Source organism: Trachemys scripta, chromosome 14, assembly GCF_013100865.1.
Source record: "Trachemys scripta elegans isolate TJP31775 chromosome 14, CAS_Tse_1.0, whole genome shotgun sequence".
Taxonomy (NCBI): Eukaryota; Metazoa; Chordata; order Testudines; family Emydidae; genus Trachemys; species Trachemys scripta.
Window position 1 is genome coordinate 8,767,497 of NC_048311.1, and position 21,571 is coordinate 8,789,067.

At 42.5% G+C, this 21,571-nt stretch overlaps 1 protein-coding gene across 1 annotated transcript in view; it reads left to right on the forward strand.

Annotated features, from left to right (window-relative positions):
- The window catches only part of GLP2R (glucagon like peptide 2 receptor), a 121,201-nt gene that overhangs the window by 63,633 nt on the left and 35,997 nt on the right, over nt 1-21,571 (forward strand). The window contains exons 8-9 of the mRNA XM_034790523.1: nt 9,878-9,938; nt 17,181-17,250. Of these exons, the coding sequence (XP_034646414.1) occupies nt 9,878-9,938; nt 17,181-17,250 (131 nt within the window). The remainder of the gene's footprint in view (nt 1-9,877; nt 9,939-17,180; nt 17,251-21,571) is intronic.

A 21,571-nucleotide genomic window follows, 5' to 3' on the forward strand; every position in this document is an offset into this window, starting at 1 on the left:
ATGATTTGTTGGGGAAGAGTCAACATGTTTTTTGTAAAGGGAAATCATGCCTCACCAATCTACTAGAATTCTTTGAGGTTGTCCATGTGGACCGGAGTGATCCAGTCGATATAGTGTACTTGGATTTTCAGACAAAGACCCTCACCAAAGACACTTAAGCAAAGCAAGTAGTCATGGGATACCATGGAAGGTCCTCTCATGGATCAGTAACTGGTTAAAAGATAAGAAACAAAGGGTAGGAATAAATGGTCAGTTTTCACAATGGAAATAGATGAACAGCAGGATCACCCAAGGATCTGTACTGAGACATGTGCTGTTCAATGTACTTATTAATTATATGAAAAAGACAGTGAATAGTGAAGTGGCAAAGTTTTCAGATGTTACAAAATTATTCCAAAGCTAAGTCCAAAGCTGACTGTGAAGAGTTACAAAGATCTCACAAAACTGGGTAACTGGATAATAAAATGTCAGATTAAATTCAACATTGATAAATGCAAAGTAATGTATGTTGGAAAAAATAATCCCAACTTCACATATATAATGCTGGGCTTTAAATTAGAAGTTACCACTCAAGAAAGAGATCTTATAGTCATTGTGATTAGATCTCTGAAAACTTCAGCTCAATGCACAGCAGCAGTCAAAAAGGCTAACAATGTTAGGAACTGTTAGGAAAGGGATAGAAAAATAAGACAAAAACTATGCAGCTACTATTTAAATCCGTGGTGCACCCAGACCTTGAATATTGTGTGCAGCTTTGGTTACCTCATCTCAAAAAAGATAGAGTGAAACTAGAAAAGATTCAGAAAAGCTCAACAAAGATTATCAAGAATATGGAACAGCTTACATAGGAGGAGAAACAAAAAGATTATAGTTTTTTTTATAAAAAGATTTGGGGCTGTTGATTAATCGCAGTTAACTCACGCGATTAACTCAAAAAATTAATCACGATAAAAAATTAATCACGATTAATCGTCATTTTAATCGCACTGTTAAACAATAGAATACCAATTGAAATGTATTAATATTTTAGATGCTATTCTACATTTTCATATATATTGTATTCTGTGTTGTAATTGATATCAAAGTGTATATTATTATTACAAATATTTGCACAGTAAAAATGATAAAAGAAATAGTATTTTTCAATTCACCTCAGACAAGTACTGTAGTGAAAGTGCAACTTACAAATGTAGATTTTTTTTTTAGTTACATAACTGCACTCAAAAACAAAACAACGTAAAACTTTATAGCCTACACGTCCACTCAGTCCTACTTCTTGTTCAGCCAATCACTAAGACAAATAAGTTTGTTTACATTTGCGGGAGATAATGCTGCCCTCTTCTTATTTACAATGTCACCAGAAAGTGAGAACAGGTATTTGCATGGCACTTTTGTAGCTGGCATTGCAAGGTATTTATGTGCCAGATGTGCTAAACATTCATATGCCCCTTCATGCTTTGGCCACCATTCCAAAGGACATGTTTCCATGCTGATGAGGCTCGTTAAAAAAATAATGTGTTAATAAAATTTGTAACTGAACTCTTTGGGGGAGAATTGTATGTCCCCTACTCTGTTTTACCGCATTCTGCCATATATTTCATGTTATAGCAGTCTCGGATGATGACCCAGCACATGTTGTTCATTTTAAGAACACTATCACTGCAGATTTCACAAAACACAAAGAAGATACCAATGTGAGATTTCTAAAGATAGCTACAGCACTCAACCCAAGGTTTACGAATCTGAAGTGCCTTCCAAAATCTGAGAGGGACACGGTGCGGAGCATGCTTTCAGAAGTCCTAAAAGAGCAACACTCCGATGCGGAAACTACGGAACCCAAACCACCAAAAAAGAAAATCGACCTTCTGCTGGTGGCATCTGACTCAGAAGATGAAAATGAACATGCACTGGTGCGCACTGCTTTGGATTGTTATCGAGCAAAACCTGTCATCAACATGGATGCATGTCCCCTGGAATGGTGGTTGAAGCATGAAGGGACATATGAATCTTTAATGCATCTGGCACGTAAATATCTTGCAACACTGGCTACAACAGTGCCATTAGAATGCCTGTTCTTACTTTCAGGTGACATTGTAAACAAGAAACAGGCAGCATTATATCCTGCAACTGTAAACAAACTTGTTTTTCTGAACGACTGGCTGAACAAGAAGTAGGACTGAGTGGACTTGCAGGTGCTAAAATTTTACATTGTTTTAGTTTTGAATGCAGTTTTTTTTTACTTTACAAATTCTACATTTGTAAGTTCAACTTTCATGATAAAGAGATTGCACTACAATACTTGTATGAGGTGAATTGAAAAATACTATTTCTTTTTTTTTATACTGCAAATACTTATAATCAAAAATAAATATAAAGTGAGCACTATACACTTTTTATTCTTGTTGTAATTGAAATCAACATATTTGAAAATGTAGAAAACATCAAAATATTTAAATAGACCATATTTTATTATTGTTTAACAGTGCGATTAATCATGCGATTAATCACGATTATTATTTTTTAATCCTGCGATTAATCGTGATTATTTTTTAAAATTACTTGACAGCCTTAAAAAGATTAAGGCTGTTCATCTTAGAAAAGTAATGACTAAGGGGGGATATGATAGAAGTCTATAAAATCATGAATTGTATGGAATAAGTGAATAGAGAAGTATTATTTACCCTTTCAATACAAAAAAGGGGTCAGCTTGTGAAATTAATAGACAGCAGGTTTAATCCAAACAAGCTGAAGTACTTTTTCACACAAAGCATAATTAACCTGCGGCATTCACTTCCATGGAATGTTGTGTATAACTGCATTCAAAAAAGAACTATATAAGTTCAAGAGGATTGGTCTATCAATGGCTGTTAGTCCAGGTGGTTAGGGATGCAACCCCATGCTCCGGGCAATCCTAAACCTCTGAGTGCCAGAACTGGGAGGGGAAGATGGATGGATCTCTTCAGCATTGCCCTGTTGCATACATTCCCCCTGAAGCTCTGGTACTGGCCACTGTTGAAGACAGGATACTGGTCTAGATGGACCATTGGTCTGACCCACTATGGTCATTCTTATGTTCTTTAGTTCTCTAACCACTGGATTAAAGCTATGTCTACACTACAGCTTAAGTTGGCATAATTTATGTCACTCAGGGATATGAATAAACCACCCCCCTGAGTGACATAAATTACACTGACATAAGCACCGGTGTGGACAGTGCTATGTCGTTGGGAGAGCTTTTCCCACTGACGTAGCTTCTGCCACTCATGGAGGTGGTTTTGTTATGCCAACGGGAGAGCTCCTCCTCCAGCTGTTTTGTGTGGACTGATGCAGGTGCCTAACTCATCCTCAAAATAAATGACTTAGGTGCCTGAGCCACATAACTCCAGGAGAGGGGTTCCCAACTGTGAATCACTAGCAGAGATAAGCACCCCACTGCAGCCTGGACTTAGGCACCCAACTGTGTGAGAAGGGTGGGGCTTTGGACACACCTCTCTTGTTGGCATCTCTCATTGGCTAGCTTAGGTGGCTCCCCATATAGCGCACTTAGTTTTGTGGATCACATTCTTAGGCACCTATCTCTCCCCATTCATTATATTGGGAGCCTAGCACCTAAATTAAATTAATGGAGATATCCTATCTCCTAGAACTGGAAGGGACCTTGAAAGGTCATCAAGTCCAGCCCCCTGCCTTCACTAGCAGGACCAAGTACTGATTTTGCCCCAGATCCCTAGGTGGCCCCCTCAAGGATTGAACTCACAACCCTGGGTTTAGCAGGCCAATGCTCAAACCACTGAGCTATCCCTCCCCCCCTAACTCAGGCTTTGTGGACGGCTGTGTGTTCCTGTGATTTTCTAGCCACCTAAATGTTAGGAACCGTAATGCTCAGCAACACAATTCCGGGCCTAAATTAGTGATGAGAAATTATAATGACAGAATGTTACACTTCTCTTTCTGTATGACTTACATTGACTTCAGAAGATACAATTTTAATCCATGCTCACTGGGTGGCACTATAACCACTGCTGTGGCTACTCCACTTATGAAGGCTTATGAGTCTGCTACTACCTCTGAGCTTACAGACCTGGTCCTTTACCTGAAGCAATAGCAGCTCATTCTTTTAAATCCAGAGGTCACAGTCATAGAATCATAGAAAAGTAGGCTGGACGGGACCTTGGTAGGTCATCTAGTTGAAGCCCTTGCGCTGAGGTAGGACTAAGAATTATTCAGACCATCCCTGACAGGTGTTTGTCTAGCCTGCTCTTTAAAACCTCCAATGATGGAGATTCCACAATCTCTTTAGGTAACTTCTTTCAGTGCATAACTGCCCTTACAGGATAAGAAGTTCTTAAAGTCTAACCTAAATCTCCCTTGCTGCAATTTAAACCCATTACTTCTTGTCCTGTCCTCAGTGGCTAAGGAGAACAATTTATTACTCTCCTCTTTAAAGCAACCTTTTATGTACTTGAAGACTGTTATCCCGTCCCCTCTCAGTCTTCTCTTCTCCAGACTAAATGAATCCGATTTTTTCAATCATTCCTCGGATGTCATGTTTTCTAGATCTTTAATCATTTTTGTTGCTTTCCTCTGGACTTTCTCCAATTTGTCCACATCTTTCCTGAAGCGTGATGCCGAGAACTGGACACAATATTCCAGCTGAGGCCTTATCAATGCTGAGCAGAGTGGAAGAATTACTTCTCGTGTCTTGCTTACAGCACTACTGCTAATACATCCAAGAATTATGGTTGGGTTTTTTGCAAAAGTATTACATCGTTGACTCATATTCCATTTGTGATTGACAATAAACCCTAGATACTTTTCTGCAGTACTCCTTCCTAGGCAGTCATTGCCCATTTTGTATTTGTGCAACTGATTATTCCTTCCCAAGTGTAGTACTTTGCATTTGTTCTCATTGGATTTCATCCTATTTATTTCAGAACATTACTCCAGTTGGTCAAAATAATTTTGAATTCTAATCCTTTCCTCCAAAGAGCTTGCAATTGGAACAGTTACTGAATGTCTCCAGTTCAGGTATCCACATTTTAGAAAGAATGTTGAAAAATTGGAGTGGGAGGAGGAAAGTTACTAAGAAGATTGTAACAGGGAACTTGGAGAGTTTCAGCGGCCCAGTTGTAGGAGCGCTGGGCTCTCAGCCCCTGGCTTGGTTGAGGAGCCTCAGTCTTTAAGGTGGGAGAGAATAGGGGGACCCGGAGCCTCTCTCTCCACCGGGTCCCAACCCCTGAACAGGGGGAGCCCTCCCAGCAGGAAGTCCAAATCCACTGCCCTGGGCTACTTCCCACCAATGTCTGTTAAGTTTGAGGCATGGCACCTCTAGTCCAGTTCACTGGGTGGCTTGCCTCCCATAGCACCCTCTTGTGGATCTTGGGCAGTGCCCTACTGCGGTTCCATACTCCTTCAGGTGGAGCAGGCACAAGTTGATGAAGCCAAACCCCACAATGTCTCTGAGCTTTGCTCACTCAGTTATCTCCAGTGCCAGAGACTCCTACATCTACTTTGCAGTGTCCCTTGGCTGGGGAGACAGTGCTTACTGCCAGATGGCTGCCTTGGCTGGCAGGCTAGTACTCCTGTGTCTCAGGCAGGGAGACAGCTAGATCCTGCCCCTTCACCAGTCAGTCCCAAACTGAGCCAGGCTCCCTCCCTTTCTCCCTCCTCCAGGCCTGGTATTGACTGCAAGTATAATGGGGCAGGGGTAGCTGGGCCCAAAGGCTCTCTTTAACCCCTACTGTGCTGGTGAGCAGTGTCTCTGCTTCATCAAAGTAATACAAAATCTGGAAAACCTGACTTCAAGTAAGAGACTAAAGGAACTCAATTTCTGTAGTTTATGAAGGAGACATTAAAGAGGTGACTTGATCACAACCTCTAAGTACAGCAGACCCTCATTTATCTGATCTAATTGGGACCAGGGTCAGATCAGATAACCAAAAATTTGGATAATCTGGAGAATGAGAAAGTGTGAGGCTGCAGCACCATCTAGCAGCCACAGGAGAGTTTGCCTGCTTCTGGACCTGAGTGAACTGCTTGTTTGGTTAATATGGAAAGCTGGCTAATGGAGGGTTGGATAAATGCGGTTCTACTGTACTTATGGAGAGAGAAGAATGCTCATACTAGAGGGTTCTTTAATCTAGCAGGCAGAGGCATATGGCATCCAATGGCCATAAACTGAAGTCAGAAAAGTTTTAATTGAAAATAAGGCACAAATTTGTAAGAGCATAGTAATCAACTACTGCTTACCTGTGGCAACTGTATGATGGTCCCACAGTCCTTGAAGAACAACATATTGGAACGGCTATCTAAGGGACACCAGGGCCCCACAGAATGCCAGGAACCAGCCCTAACATCAGGGTGGTGACCAGGCCTATGATGGCCGTCCAACATCTTGACAGATGAAAGGAGATGCGACAAAGTCAGTCCATCATTGGTGCTTAGCAATGGTATGGGAAAAGAGCCTGATGGGCGAGCAGCACACTTTCCCAGAGTGGCTACAGGTCCACTCATCAGATGGAGTTTGGAGCACACTCTGCTTCCTGGCTTGCCTGTGGACCTCCGCCTGGGCTCTCTGGTGGCTCTCCATGATGACTGCACCAGACTTGACCCAGCTTCTCCAGACTGAGCAGTTGTGAGCAGGGTTCTTCCAGTTGGTCAGTGGGAATGCTGAATTTCTTGAGGCCTTGCTTGACCTTGTTGCTGTTTTGGAGCTTTGGCATTCCTCTGCGTTGCAGGCAGTTCTTAAGTTGACCATAGAGCACAGCCTTTGGCAGAGGATCTTGAGGCATGCGCTCCACATGTCCTAGCTAGCAGAGCCTGTGAATGTCCAGCGCAGTCTGCATAAACAGTAGGCTGTCTCTCAAGGATCCTCCCCATTCTCTCAAGGATCTTGTTATTGGTGATCCTTTGGTCCCAAGTAACTCAAGGACTTTTCTAAGACAGTGGAGATGGAAACTGTTCAATCGCCACTCCTGCTTGTAGTACATAACCCAGCTTTCACAAACATAAAGGAGGGTAATAAGGACACAAGCCTGATAAACAGACAACTTTGTGTTCAGGGTTAGCAATTTGTTATTCCAAACACGTGAGGTAAGTTTGCCAAAGGTAACAGAAGCTTTCTCGATTCCATTATCAAGTTCCCTATCAATGTTAAATGAGCTGGTAAGAATTGAGCCGAGATAGCAGAAGTGATCCACATTGTCCAGAGCTTCTTTTTTGACATAGATTTTAGGTGGATTATTGGTACCTCATGACATGACAACTGTTTTCTTGATACTGATTACTATACCTGGCATCGGGCAGGACCAAAAAAACAGTTTGGAACCATACAAGCCATGCAAAATAATGACAAAGATGCAACTCAAAGAACATCTCAAATCTATAGCATCTTCCAGAAGGCCTTGGATATTAATAGCACTAGTGCTGTATGAAGCAAAGGATCATACCAATCTGGGACCCATCGATAATTTTTCTATATTAGTAAAAAAATCTACTTCTCACTAGATTCACAAGTGATCAGGACATAAAAAATGTAAAGGGTGTCTTTTTCATTTGGACAATGGGAAGAAACAGTCACTGATAATGAGGCTACAGTTTGACAGTTCAGAATTGTGTGCTTTTGGGATACATTTCAAGCATATTCCTTTCAGCCCCCACCACCCAAAAGGGAGTGGACTATCAGAGAAAGCAACACAGATTGCTAAGAAATAGCTATAAGAAAATGATTCCAGAATAGCTCCACTGAAGAATAGGTCAAAACTACAGAGGTGCTATAATTACCTACCCAGGAACAAGGTTGTTTTCCTTTAAATAATTTGTGAGGCTACTAGTGGCACTCACTGTGTTCTGTGTCTGAAGCTTCTAGAACCCACTCAGAGCAGCAGTGTGTATGTAGCTAGGCCTGGCATGTTTGTGTATATTTAGAGACTCAGCTCTGTCTGTGAGGTGTCTTCATGTTGTCTTTGTTATGTAACCAACAAAAGACACAAGAAAGTTGAATCATAGAAGATTAGGGTTGGAAGAGACCTCAGGAGGCCATCTAGTCCAACCCTCTGCTCAAAGCAGGACCAACCCCAACTAAATCATCCCAGTCAGGGCTTTCTCAAGCCAGGCCTTAAAAACCTCTAAGGATGGAGATTCCACCACCTCCCCAGGTAACCCATTCCAATGCTTCACCACCCTCCTAGTGAAATAGTTTTTCCTAATATAACAACCTAGACCTCCCCCAGTGTAACTTGAGACCATTGCTAATTGTTCTGTCATCTGCCACCACTGAGAACAGCCAAGCTCCATCCTCTTTGGAACCCCCATTCAGGTAGTTGAAGGCTGCTATCAAATCCCCCCCTCACTCTTCGCTTCTGCAGACTAAACAAGCCCAGTTCCCTCAGCCTCTCCTCATAAGTCATGTGCCCCAGCCCCCTAATCATTTTCATTGCCCTCTGCTGGACTCTCTTTAATTTGTCCACATCCTTTCTGTAGTGGGGGGCCCAAAACTGGATGCAATACACCAGATGTGGCCTCACCAGTGCTGAATAGAGAGAATCTCACTGTGTAATTTCCTGAGATGGTTGTAATGCTCCCTGGGTGTACACAGAGTTGTGAAGTATTTTGCCACTACCTGCCCTTGTTATGAAAAAGTCTTGTCTTGCCTGCTGTAGCTCAGCTCCCTGAAACTAACAGCTTCTGGCCACACTCAAGCACTGACTTCCAGGTCTCTGCAGACCTTACCCTCTGTGTGAGCTTGTGATAGACCGACACTAGGGTGACCAGACAGCAAGTATGAAAAATCGGGACAGGGGGTGGGGAGGTAATAGGAGCCTATATAAGAAAAAGATCCCAAAATCGGGACTGTCCCTATAAAATCGGAACATCTGGTCACCCTAACCTACACCAACCCCCTAGTCCTCAGAGCACTCCCGGCAGTTTCCAGCCTTTGTCACTGGACACTCACAGAAATTACCAGGTAAGATGTGCCTGATGAGACAGTGTGCACATAGCTCAACTGGTACAACTCACAATCAGGTCCTTTATAACAATACTTCACAGATATATATTTCTAGTGAAATAGTCATAAATTTATTATCAAAGGTTAAGTTTTAAGAGATAGTGAATAAGGATAATAAATTGAAACTGAAATGTTTACACATATAAAAACAAAACACAATTCTAGGTCTACACTTCTTAATGGTTACCTTTCCTATTTAATAAAGTAGATTTTCTCACAAAGATTTAGTCTTTGACAGAGCTGCTGGTTTTCAGTCAAAACTAGGATCAAAGCTGTCATGAACATCCCATACCTTTCCATGAGTTTCTTCCATGAATGGATCACAGAATGTCTTACTTGTCCCCCATCTATAGCCCTTTGAAGTGAACCCCAGTTGTTTGTTCTTTAGTGTATTCTTCCCTGTTGATTTTGCATCCCCCGTGGGTTCTGTATGCTGATGGAGCTTCCATTGTACTGACTTTCAATCCTTAATTTATATCAAAGACATGCTTTATCTGTCAGAATTCCTGTTTGTCAACTCTGCCTTGTTACAGATTTTAAAACATATTTTCAATAGGTATACATAACTCCTTATATAGTCTCAGTACATATATTTCACAATGATATTAATGACTAGTGTGTCACCATCTTTCATTTGATACCTTACAAGACACTTTGTATGGATAAATATTATGAAAACAGTGTGTTAAGTATAGTAAGCTTGTCAGACGTAATAGGCGTTGCTGACACAGCATAATGAACTCTGTCAGTTGGCACTGGGGATTTCTAAGGGTTGCAATGATCCCGAAAAGAATGAAATCATTGTATGTAGGATCATCAGACACAGCTGTAACATGTCTGGTTCTAATTTGCCCTTTTTCTTTCCAACAGTTATTCCAGTTCTGTTTGTGGCCTCCTGGGGAATAGCCAGATCAAAACTGGAAGACACAGGGTAAGTTACTATATAAAGATGATCTTATAAGATTGATTTGTTTGTTTTAATGGGTTTTCTGATTGTTTATAAGTTAGTATGCACAGACATGCTACTTTTCCTGGACACCTTTAACAGCATAAGGCACCAATATCATCTCTTAGGGAAGTTTGGCTTTATCCCATTGGGAACAGTGGGAGGTGCAGACCATCTTGAAGAATGGGGACACTATCTCCCCTGAAAGCAGTATTTGGTTTGAGTCTTATTGAAAACAGTGGGAGAGGACTGCCATTTTGAAAAAGGTCCAATATAAAGAATGGCATATATGATCACTAGCCCTCAAGAAAATTCTTCAAAAGTAGTCAAAGATGTCAATTATATGCAAAGTATGAAGGGTCTGCATTATCCCCTTATTAAAATCATCCAGGACAAAAATTTTAACTGAAAAACTAATTCATGGACTGACTTGTAAATTCCCAGAAAATTTATTCTGGACTCAAAGAGTAAGTGCTGTAATTTTGGGAAGAATATGCCATGTACTTCATACATTTCAAAATGGCTGCATGTCTGCTTTAATGGCAATACTGAACTAAACCTTAACTATAGAATCACAACTAAGCTTTCATGGTAAAAGACAAAAACACCGCATTTTGCAATGGTTAAGTTTGTTTATGCGTAACAACCACAAACCAAGCATTTGGAAATGAACAAATCTGCAATAATGTCAGACACAGCAATGATTCAATAGTTTATAGAAAGCACAATCTTCACCCAGACCATTTCTACACACGTGCACAATCCATCACTTTCATAAGCAAATGCTCTACCAAAACAACCTTAACTCTGTCCTTGTAGCAGGGCCGCTGAGAGCGGGTTCGGGCCCCGGTGAAAAAAAAAATGTTTTGGGCCCCCCAGCAAGGGCGGACCAGCTAAACAGGACCGATGAGAAGGGGGGGGGAAGCCGGGCCCCCTTCCGGATCGCCGGGCCCTGGTAATTTGTACTGGCCCCCCCCCCCCCCCCATCGGCCCTGCCTTGTAGTGACACCATCCTATAATCTATATTTCTTAATCCTTATTTATTTTCCCAAAGTCAGTTTTTAAGTTCTTTATTATTCATACAAATAAGGGCTTTCATTATCCTTTCTCTGCTTTTAAAGATTTGTTACCTTTAAATGCAGCAATTTTTCTGAGAAAATAAGAAGTTCACAGGCTGTGGCTAACATCATCTCTATTTTTTTTTTTTAAATCAATGTGTTTGTATAGTGAACATATTATTGACAAACTCCAATCTTCCCTTCATCGGGGTTTTAATTATATTGTAGACAATGGCAGCTGTAATATTAAAGTGAAAGAAAGCACTCGCCACACTAGCCGTTGCTCTTTTCCTTCAATTTCTATCATATCACTTCCAGTGTTTATGAGGCTTCTATACACAATAGCAGAGTATTTACGGTACATGGACAACTTTGTCTGGAATATTATTATTGCTATGATTTAACATATATTGCATCAGCAACAAGAGCCACCCTTGGTTATGGTGCCATTGGGCTGGGAGCTGTCCAAACAGATGGCAAATAACGGTCCATATCCCCCAAAAGTCTAGAAGACAAGAAACAGGTTCATGAGACAAGCAAGCAAGTTGGTTGGGGATAACAGAGACACTAACAAGTACAATGTGTAATTCTTAGCCAGTCAGGAGCAGTGATCACAGCTTCCCACTTGCCTAACCATTATCCAGTTGTACTTTCCTGTATGCACCACAGCAGAGGTGAGTTTCGAGCAGGGATGCAAAGGATGACAAGGTTTATAGGTTGTGACTAAGAGCTTTTCCCATGTGTAAGGGGCAGCCTTTAAAAAGTCACAAAAGGGATGATCAGAGAATGAGGTGATGGAGCCTGGGATCATTGGCGGAGGAAGGCAAGAGTCAACTTTGTAAGAAGGCATCAGAAGAGATAGGAGGAGAGGTCTAAATTGTGAAGGACTTGTGTTTGTGGTGGAAGAGGGGAGTAAGTGGGGGAATTTAAAGACAAGAGAGTGACATGGTTGCCTGTGATAGGTGGGGACTGGACTCGATGACCCAGGAAGTCCCGTCCAATTCTGTGTTCTTATGACATAATCCAAATGATGGGCCAGGAAGCACTTTGAATGTACTTTCATAGAATCATAGATTTAAGGCCAGAAGGCACCATTATGATCACCTAGTCTGATTTCCTGCATAACATGGGCCAGAAAATTCCAGCCAGTGACTCCTCCATGAAGTCCATAACTTCAGTTCAAGATATAGCATTGTGAGGGGTCCACGGGGTGCCACTTGGAGGGTTATCCCTCTCACACTGTGATGCTAATGTTAAGCTACAAGCCTCTGACAGACATTGCACTTACACAGACATATGCAGGGAGGGACACACCCAACTGAGTTACATGAATAATCTCCCAGCCACTCATGAACCTTCAATGGAGAGGCTCCAGCCAGTTCCCCCCCCCCCCCATCTCTCCCCAGCCTTGCACCCCAGAAATGTACCATCTTACACTGCTCAAGGCTCCCTTGGGCCGTGCAAGTTCATTATGTAGTTCACCACTCCCTCAGTGTGAAACGGACATACACCAGCCTTTGTAATCTGAGCTGGGATTTCCCAAGCCCTTCAACCAAAACCACACTGGTTTAGGTAAAATATAAAACAGATTCACTAACTACAGAAAGATAGATTTTAAGTGATTATAAGTAGCAGGCATAGAGATCAGAGTTGGTTACGTAAGAAATAGAAGAAATTTGCAGTCTAAATTCTAACTTAAACAGACTAAGCAAAATTTGAATCAAACAGTTTCTCACCCTAACAGATGTTACAGTCAGCTTACAGTTCCTCAATATACAGGCTAGACCCCTCTCCAGCCTGGGACCAAAGTCCCTCATTCAAAGTCTTTTCCTTCCAGGTGTTCTTCCAGGTGTTGAGATGGCGAGGGGTAGGAAAGGGAGAGGCCAAGAGATGATGTTATTGTCTCCCTTTTTATAACTTCTTCTAGCTGCTAGAAAGATCCTTGCTGTCACATGGGGGTCAGGCATTCCCCATTGGTCAAGCAGTCTCCATTGCATATGTGCCTTCTTTAAGGAGCCTCTGGGATAGTGGATTCTTTCTTGATAGGCCATCAACACCCATCTGGCTGGCGATGGGTGCTCCTTTGTCCCTACCGAAAGGCTGGCTGTGGGCATTTCCCAACTTCAAGGACAGGAAGATGGAGCTTGCAGTAGTCAAGGTGAGAGATGATCAAGAGTTTTGTCCATGTGGGCAAGGTGGCCTCACCACACTCCCAATCCCAAATTTTCATGTGGTCTGCACTGTCCAGCCCTCTCCTGGGCAGTTCAGATATTGACCTGTAAGGGGTCAATATTCAACAATTTGTTACTTTAAATGGAGTTAAACAGTCCAGTTTAAACACAAACACTGGATTACTTTATATTAAACATAAGACAAGTTTATTTAACTAGAGAGAGAGATTTTAAGTGTGTACAAGTATAAGGCATTGAAGTCAGAAACAGGGGGGGGGAATAGTTCAGTGGTTTGAGCATTGGCCTGCTAAACCCAGGTTTATGAGCTCCATCCTTGAGGGGGCCACTTAGGGATCTGGGGCAAAATCAGTACATGATCCTGCTAGTGAAGGCAGGGGGCTAGACTCAATGACCTTTCAGGGTCCCTTCCAGTTCTATGAGATAGGTATGTCTCCATATATTATTATTACAAGAGAAATAAAAATAAAACACTTTCTAGTAGCTAAATTTAACAAGCTAGATTTGGTTCAACATGAATTCCTTACCACATGTTCCCAGCAACATTGCTGTCTCAACTCAGGTTCACTCCTCTCTCTGCCAAGGACCCCTCCAGACAAGCACTCCGTTCCTCCAAAACCATCTCTGCCTAGATCAACCATGGAGGATCTGCTTTCAGCCAGATGATCTTAGAACAGCAGATGATGCAGAATGCACTCAGTGACCAGGCCACCTCAACAACACCTATGTCACATCATGATGCAGAATCTCCTCTCACTTGCCAGGCCACCTCAGCGTCCTTCTCCTCAGCTGAGGATAGCCCTGGTGTCTATACTGTGTCTTCCTAATAACTTTAGACATTTCCAGGAACTACTGTGTATAATTGTTGCCTCTGTGGTTAGAACTGTTGATAACTCAGGGCAGGTCTACACTTACTTCCTGGTCCGGCCGTAAGCAATTCATCTTCTGGGATCGATCCCAGAAGTGCTCACCGTCGACGCCGGTACTCCAGCTCGGCGAGAGGAGTACGCGGCATCGACGGGGGAGCCTGCCTGCCACGTCTGGACCCGCGGTAAGTTCGAACTAAGGTACTTCGAATTCAGCTACGTTAATAACTTAGGAATTTGCGTACCTTAGTTCGAAGTGGGGGGTTAGTGTGGACCAGGCCTCAGATCCCTCCCCATCTGAACTATTACAGAGAATTCTTTCCCAGGTGTCTGGCTGGTGGGTCTCACCCACATGCTCCAGGTCTAAATAATCACCATATTTGTATTTGGGAAGGAATTGTCCCCCAGGTCAGACTGGCAGAGACCTGGGTGTGGGATTTGCCTTCCTCTGCAGCATGGGGCATGGTTCACTTGCTGGTTTGAACTAGAGTAAATGGTGGATTTACTGTCACTTGAAATCTTTAAATCAAGATTTGAGGATTTCAGTAACTCAGCACGAGGCTATGAGTCCATTACAGGATGAGGTTCTATGGCCTGCGATGTGCAGGAAGTCAGACTAGATGACTGTGATAGTCCCTTCTGGCCTTAAAGTAGATGTGTCTATGACATGCCATTCAATACACTTCCTGCAATCTAGTGAGGGCAAATATTTCTCCCAGTTAATGAGAGACTACTGCAACTAGTCAAGGACTTTTGGTAAAGTTTATATCAGGTACCCCACCGGGAATGCCAATATTTTTTCCTCACAGCTGTTCCAAACCCATAGTTTCAGTGGCTCTGAAATAAACAAGGGATCTGAAAGTTTCCCATTCCAGACCTGTAGATGAGATCAGGAAGGATCTGGGACTTTTGGGATCTACAAAGTACATTGTGGCCAGGTATATTCCTACCTTATTGGAATGGGTCATTCCTTTGCTGGGTTCTTTCCCAGAGGAACAAAAGGCAATCAGCAAGGTGGATCAATGATCTTTCTGACTCATGACAGAGCAGCGAGAGTTGTGTCAATGGGCATCAGTTCATGGGCTCTCTTCTTGGAGGCACAATCAAAGGCCAAAAATCTTCCCTTTGATGGGGATGTGATATTCACTGCCAAAACCAAAAAGTCCTGAAAAGACTGAGGGAAAAAAAGATCCATACAGTCCTTATGACATTTGCCACCTTCCTGTGCACAAAAGGAGAGATCCAACTTTCCTTCATCCTTCAGGTACCAGTGCCAGTATCCCTTATTCCTTAGCTGCCATGGATTCTTTTTATTACTAGAAGCCTCAATCTCAGTCTCATCTAGAGTGTAATAAGCAACAAAACAACAAGGGAGGTCATCAGAGATATAGTTTCTCAGGAAGTCAGCCATTGTCATCAGTGGTAGACCTCAGGTTTGATGGAGTGACCTGACAGCACCAGTCTTTCATTTTGCTTCCCTCTCTTCCCCTTCGAATTCCCTGCCCTTTGGAGACCATCTGGATGTTCTGTTTCCTGGTGACATGTTGTGGAATAACCACTGACTTGGGAAGGGAGCTGATGTTATTGAGAATGGTTGCAGTATTCAGTTCTAGTCTGTGTTGCCTACAAACCCCCTTCCAATAATCCTTCAGTGATCCTCTGTCCTGTGACACTGCTCATGGAGGAAGTGGGTTCTCTTCTGAAGAAAAGGGCTATGGAGGAAGTTCCGGTAGGGAGGAAAAGGCTTTTATTCCAGATCTTTCCTCACACTGAAGGCTGACAAAAATTCAGCCCAACAAGGGAAGGTCCTCTCATGGATTGCCAACTGGTTAAAGAATAGGAAACAAAGGGCAGGTATAAATGGTCAGTTTTCAGAATGGAGATAGATAAATAGTGGTGTCCCCCAGGGGTCTGTACTGGGCCCAGTCCTATTTATCATTCAGAAATGATCTGGAAAAAGGGGTAAACAGTGAGGTGACAAAATTTGCCGATGATACAAAACTACTCAAGATAGTTAATTCCAAGTGAAGAGCTACAAAAGGATCTCTCAAAACTGGGTGACTGGGCAACAAAATGGCAGATGAAATTCAGTGTTGATAAATGCGAAGTAATGCACATTGGAAAACATAATCCCAACTATACATATAAAATGGTGTCTAAATTAGCTGTTACCACTCAAGAAAGATCTTGGAGTCATTGTGGATAGTTCTCTGAAAACATCCACTCAATGTGCAGCGGCAGTCAAAAAAGCTAACAGAATGTTGGGAACCATTAAGAAAGGGATAGATAATAAGAGAGAAAATATCATATTGCATCTATATAAATACATGGTACGCCCACATCTTGAATAGTGCATGCAGATGTGATTGCCCCAGCTCAAAAAAGATATATTAGAATTGGAAAACATTCAGAAAAGGGCAATAAAAATGATTAAGGGCATGGAGCATCTGCCATATGAGGAGAGATTAATAAGACTGGGACTTTTCAGCTTGGAAAAAAGACAGCTAAGGGGGGATATGATAGAGGTCTATAAAATCATGACTGGTGTGAAGTAAATAAGGAAGTGTTATTTACTCCTTCTCATAACACAAGAACTAGGGGTCACCAAATAAAATTAATAGGCAGCAGGTTTAAAACAAACAAAAGTATTTTTTCTATACAACGCACAATCAACCTGTGGAACTCTTTGCCAGAGGATGTTGTGAAGGACAAGAGTATAACATGGTTCAAAAAAGAACTAGATAAATTCATGGAGGATAGGTCCATCAATGGCTAATAGCCAGGACGGGCAGGAATGGTGTCCCTAGCCTTGTTTGCGAGAAGCTGGGAATGGGCGATAGAGGATGGATGACTTGATGATTACCTGTTCTCTTCATTCCCTCTGGGGCACCTGGAATTGGCCACTGTCAGAAGTCAGGATATTGGGGTAGATGGAACTTTGGTCTGATCCAGTATGGCTGTTCTTATCATCTTGTGGTTTCATTCTATTGTTTCTAAGGAATAGCAAATAAATAAAAAACAATTAACCCTTTAACATTTTAATGTGATTTTTTAAAATCTAAATTAACTTGTTTCTAGGAATCTAATATAATTATATTTTAAATTAATCCTTAGGTGCTGGGATACAAATAACCATATGGGAATCTGGTGGATCATCCGAGGGCCAATGTTACTTTCCATTACAGTAAGGATTATTTTATCTTTTGTTTATATATTATACAGATGTGGTTGTCTATTTTTATCTTTCCAAGAAATTATATTCTGGCTCAGATGATAATGAGAACCAAAGTGCAGTGGTCACTTGATGTAAAGACACAGTCCCTGCCCCAAAGAATCTACAACATGGAGTGAGTGTAATAAACACAGAAATGGAGGAAGGGACAAGTACTACAAACACTAATGTCCAACAGGACATGTGCACTTGAAGAGTCAGTGAAATCAGTTGTTTTTTGTTTCATTGTTTATTTGGTCTGAGGGTTTTTCTTTCTATGAATTCATCACTAACTTTGCAGAAGCAAGATGTTAGGGCGGTACTGGCAAATTGATTTCAGTAGAGCATCCCACTTGGTGCAGACACCCCTGTCTGCACCTTAGTCACACAAAAAGGCACCTCCTTCCCTTTGGGCTGTAGCCAATCCTTATGTGCAATGCAGGCTCACAGGAAACACAACACTCCAGCTGCTCCATGGGCCTGTCCCCTAGACCTGGGCTCATAGAATCATAGAAATGTAGGGCTGGAAAGAACCTAGAGAGATCATCTCCCTGTGCTGAGGAAGGACCAAGTAAATCTAGACCATCCCTGACAGGTGTTTGTCTAATTTGTTCCTAAAAGCCTTCAGTGATGGCAACAATACACAAGCATTACCTTCCAGGCCTCCACAGGCCTTGCTTTCTCTGTATAGATTAGCAATAGGCACACATCAACCCCTGAATCATCAAAGTCTCCTTCTGGACTGCCCACCCCCTGATCCACTGAAGACTCGGAAGTATCAGCTTTGCTATCCCCAAAGAAATAGTACACACCAGCTTATTAGTTTTAACTCAGGATAGCCACTCCACTTAATGCACAGCACTTAGATACATTTCTAGTTAAAATCTGTTTACATTCACAGTCTATGGAATAACCTTGCTGTAGGCCCTTTGTATATCGTAGGTAGCAACATTAACCCTTTCCATGACCTCAAAAGGAGCCTCCCATGAGTTTTGCATTTTGTACATTTTTACAAGAAGTAACAACAGCCCCAAATCTCCCACATCAAATGATCAGTCCCAAGTACTGTGGTCACACCATTCTTTCAGAGCTACTTAGTTTTTGTGAGTATTCCCATCATAGTTTTTAAATCTTCCCTAACATTTGCAACCACTGGTTCCCTCTCTGCCTCAATGCCACCCTCCCAGGAGTCTCTGAGATCTAGTGTCCCTCTGATTTTTCTACCATACACGAGGTCAAATGGGGCAAACCCTGTGGCATCTTGAGGCTCCGCCCAATAAGCAAATAGGTAATAACAAGTAAGGGTAACATTACATCTGTCACTCTCCTTTCTGTTGACATACATTTTTAACATAGATTTTAGAGTCCCATTGAACCTCTCAACTAAACTGTTAATCCCTGGATGATATGGGGTGGATTTTAATTGCTTCCATAACTCACTAAATAGATGGGATACGAAGTTTGACCCACAATATGACAAAATCTCTTGGGAAACCTACTCTGTTAAATTGAGAGAACAGTGACATAGCCATTGCTTTGGCCTCTACATTATACAGGGCACTGCCTCTGGGTACCTGGTGGGAAAATCCACCATGACTAATAAATATTTATTTACCCCTTCGGTTGGATGAGTTAACAGTCCTATAATATCCATGGCCATCCCCAAAATTCTTCTTTGATTGTTGACAGTAGGTGCAAGGGAGCCTTGCAGTGCTGTACAGGCTTTTCTCTGCTTCTGACATGAGTCAGAAGTCCGGCAGTATTCCTTTATCTGATTTTGAATATTGGTCCAATACAACTTTTTCTTTAACATTTTATATGTCCTCTATTCCCAAATGATGTGCAAAAGCACACTCATAGGCTAATGAAATTAACTCCACACAATGTTTTGAGGGCACAATCAAAATTGTTTGCAGGGTTCCCCAGGATTTCCTTCTGGCACAGCCTACCCTCTTCTATAAAGAACCTTCCCCTGTTCACTGTATCTGGGGCCTTACTGTGAACGATTTCCCTTATGCTATCTAGAGAGGGGACTGCATTTTTCTCTGCAGCAAACTGTTCAGCTCTGGCTTGCCTGGAGAGCTGTTACAGGTGGGGGAAGATTCCTCCTCCCCTTTCCTTTAAGGCACATTGCTATTTTCTGCTAATAAGGGGGTAGAAGCTTCTCCTCCCCCATCATCTGCCTTTCCCTTGTCAGAGATTACCACTGTAAACTCAGGGGCATATTCTCTTTAGCTACAGGTCACAATGTTAACAGCTTTAGGCAATGATATTATGTCATTTCCAACCAACACATCAGCTGGTAAATTCCTAAATGCTCCCACTTTAAAAGTGCTGCTTAGACCTCCTCACTCTGGTTTGATGCAGGCCAGAGGCACCCTGGTTTACATGGTCCTGAAGCTAGTGGTTTTACCTCCTCCCCTGGGAACCATGTCATTCTCCTGACCAGGAAAATCTGAGTACCAGTGTCTCACCACACTAGGCACAGTTTACTGTGTACCTGGGCCTTTTTAATAAATTCCTTGTCTGTCTCACCTGATAAAGCTACCCAGAACTCTTTCTGCCACCACTGAAGTCTCTGCCTAAAGGTAGCTGCATTAACCTGCACAGATCAATGAGTGAATTTGGATCCCCTTACGTAGGGCACTGCCTTTTCATGTGATCAAGGGACTCATATAAGTAACACTTTCTTGCGCCTTCCTCTTGGGTTGGATCCAGTAATTAGGGGGAGAGTGGTACTGGTGTGGTGTGGATTTACTGCTCTCCCCTCCATCCTTTTTTCTAGGAATGAATCAGGACCCCCCAGGTTTTTGCCCTTCCCTTTAGGACTTATGGTCCCTAAATAGTCTCACTTGTATGTACAAGCCAGCCACTTCTGCAACTGCTTCCACTGATTCTGGAGTTTTCTCTAATACAGCAGCTCTCACTTCCTCAGAGAAGACAATGAGTCAACAATGCAATGCTGCTGCTGCAAAAAAAAAAAAAGAAAATACAATATTGGGTTGTATTAACAGAGTCATAGCATGAAAGTCAAGGGAGGTGATAGTACTACTTTACTCTGTGCTGGTTAGACCTCAGCTGGAGTACTGTGTCCAGTTTTGGTCACCAATGTATAGAAAGGAGGTAGAGAAACTTGAAAGGATCCAGAGATGAATGACAAAGATGATCAAAGGGATGGAATGCAAGCCATATGAGCAAACACAGAAGGAATTGGGTGTTGAAAAAGAGAAGATAAAGGGGGGGGGTGTAAATGGTCCTCACTTGGGGAGTATGGCCTAATGGTCATGGCTGCAACTCCTGACTGCCAAGTTGGTTGTGGGGAAGGGAATCCAGGCCTTGCCACTCCACCGGGCTCTGACCCAGGGCCCTTTGGGCTACCAGTAGTCTAGCAACTAAGGCTGCTTAAAGCTGTCCTCGGTGGGCCTCTTCCTCTGTCCACCCCTCTCCCCCAGGGTCAGCTTAGTCCCAGGCTTTTCCCTGTTGGGAAAACCCAAACCACAATAAGTAAGTGGGGGTCACCAATGTCTGAGGTCCATAGGATACCTCCCTCTCTGGTTGTCTCCAGGGAGGGTCCCTTTAGGCAGCTATGGCAGAGTCTTAGGCTTCCCTCTTCTCTGCTGGAGCTGTGGGCTACAGGCCTGCTCACCTCCTACTCTATCACCCAAATGAGCTAATTCCCTGCTTTTTAATTCCTCCATCAGGTGGAGCATTTGCTGCAGGTGTGGCAGGGTGGGGCTGGCTGATCCCAAAATAATCCCTTAACCCCTTGTTGCTTAGTGTTGGGTTTGTACACCCCATCACGGGGGGACATGATAGCCATCTTCAAATACTTGAAAAGCTGCCATAAAAAAGATGAAAAAAAGTTGTTCTCTCTTGCCACACAGGGCAGCATTGGTTCAAACTACAGCACAGCAGTTTTAGATGAAAAACTTCCTAACTTTAAGAACAATAGGACAATGGAACAGATGCCTAAGGAAGTCATGGAAGCTCCTTCACTGGAGGTTTCCAAAAAGAGGCTGGATAGCCATCTGTCTTGGATGATTTAGACACAACAAATCCTGCATCATGGCAGGAGGTTAAACCAGATGACCTCTGCAGTCCCTTCTAACCCTATGGTTCTATAATTCTATTCTATGACCTCAAAGAACTGCTCCTGAGCAATTAGATCTACTAACTTGCCATGAGATTCTGCCCCCTTACTTTTTATCTATTTTCTTAAATAATCCACCATCTTATGCACACATTCCCCATGAGCTAATTTATCAACTTTTTTGAGGTTTCTGAATTTGAAGCA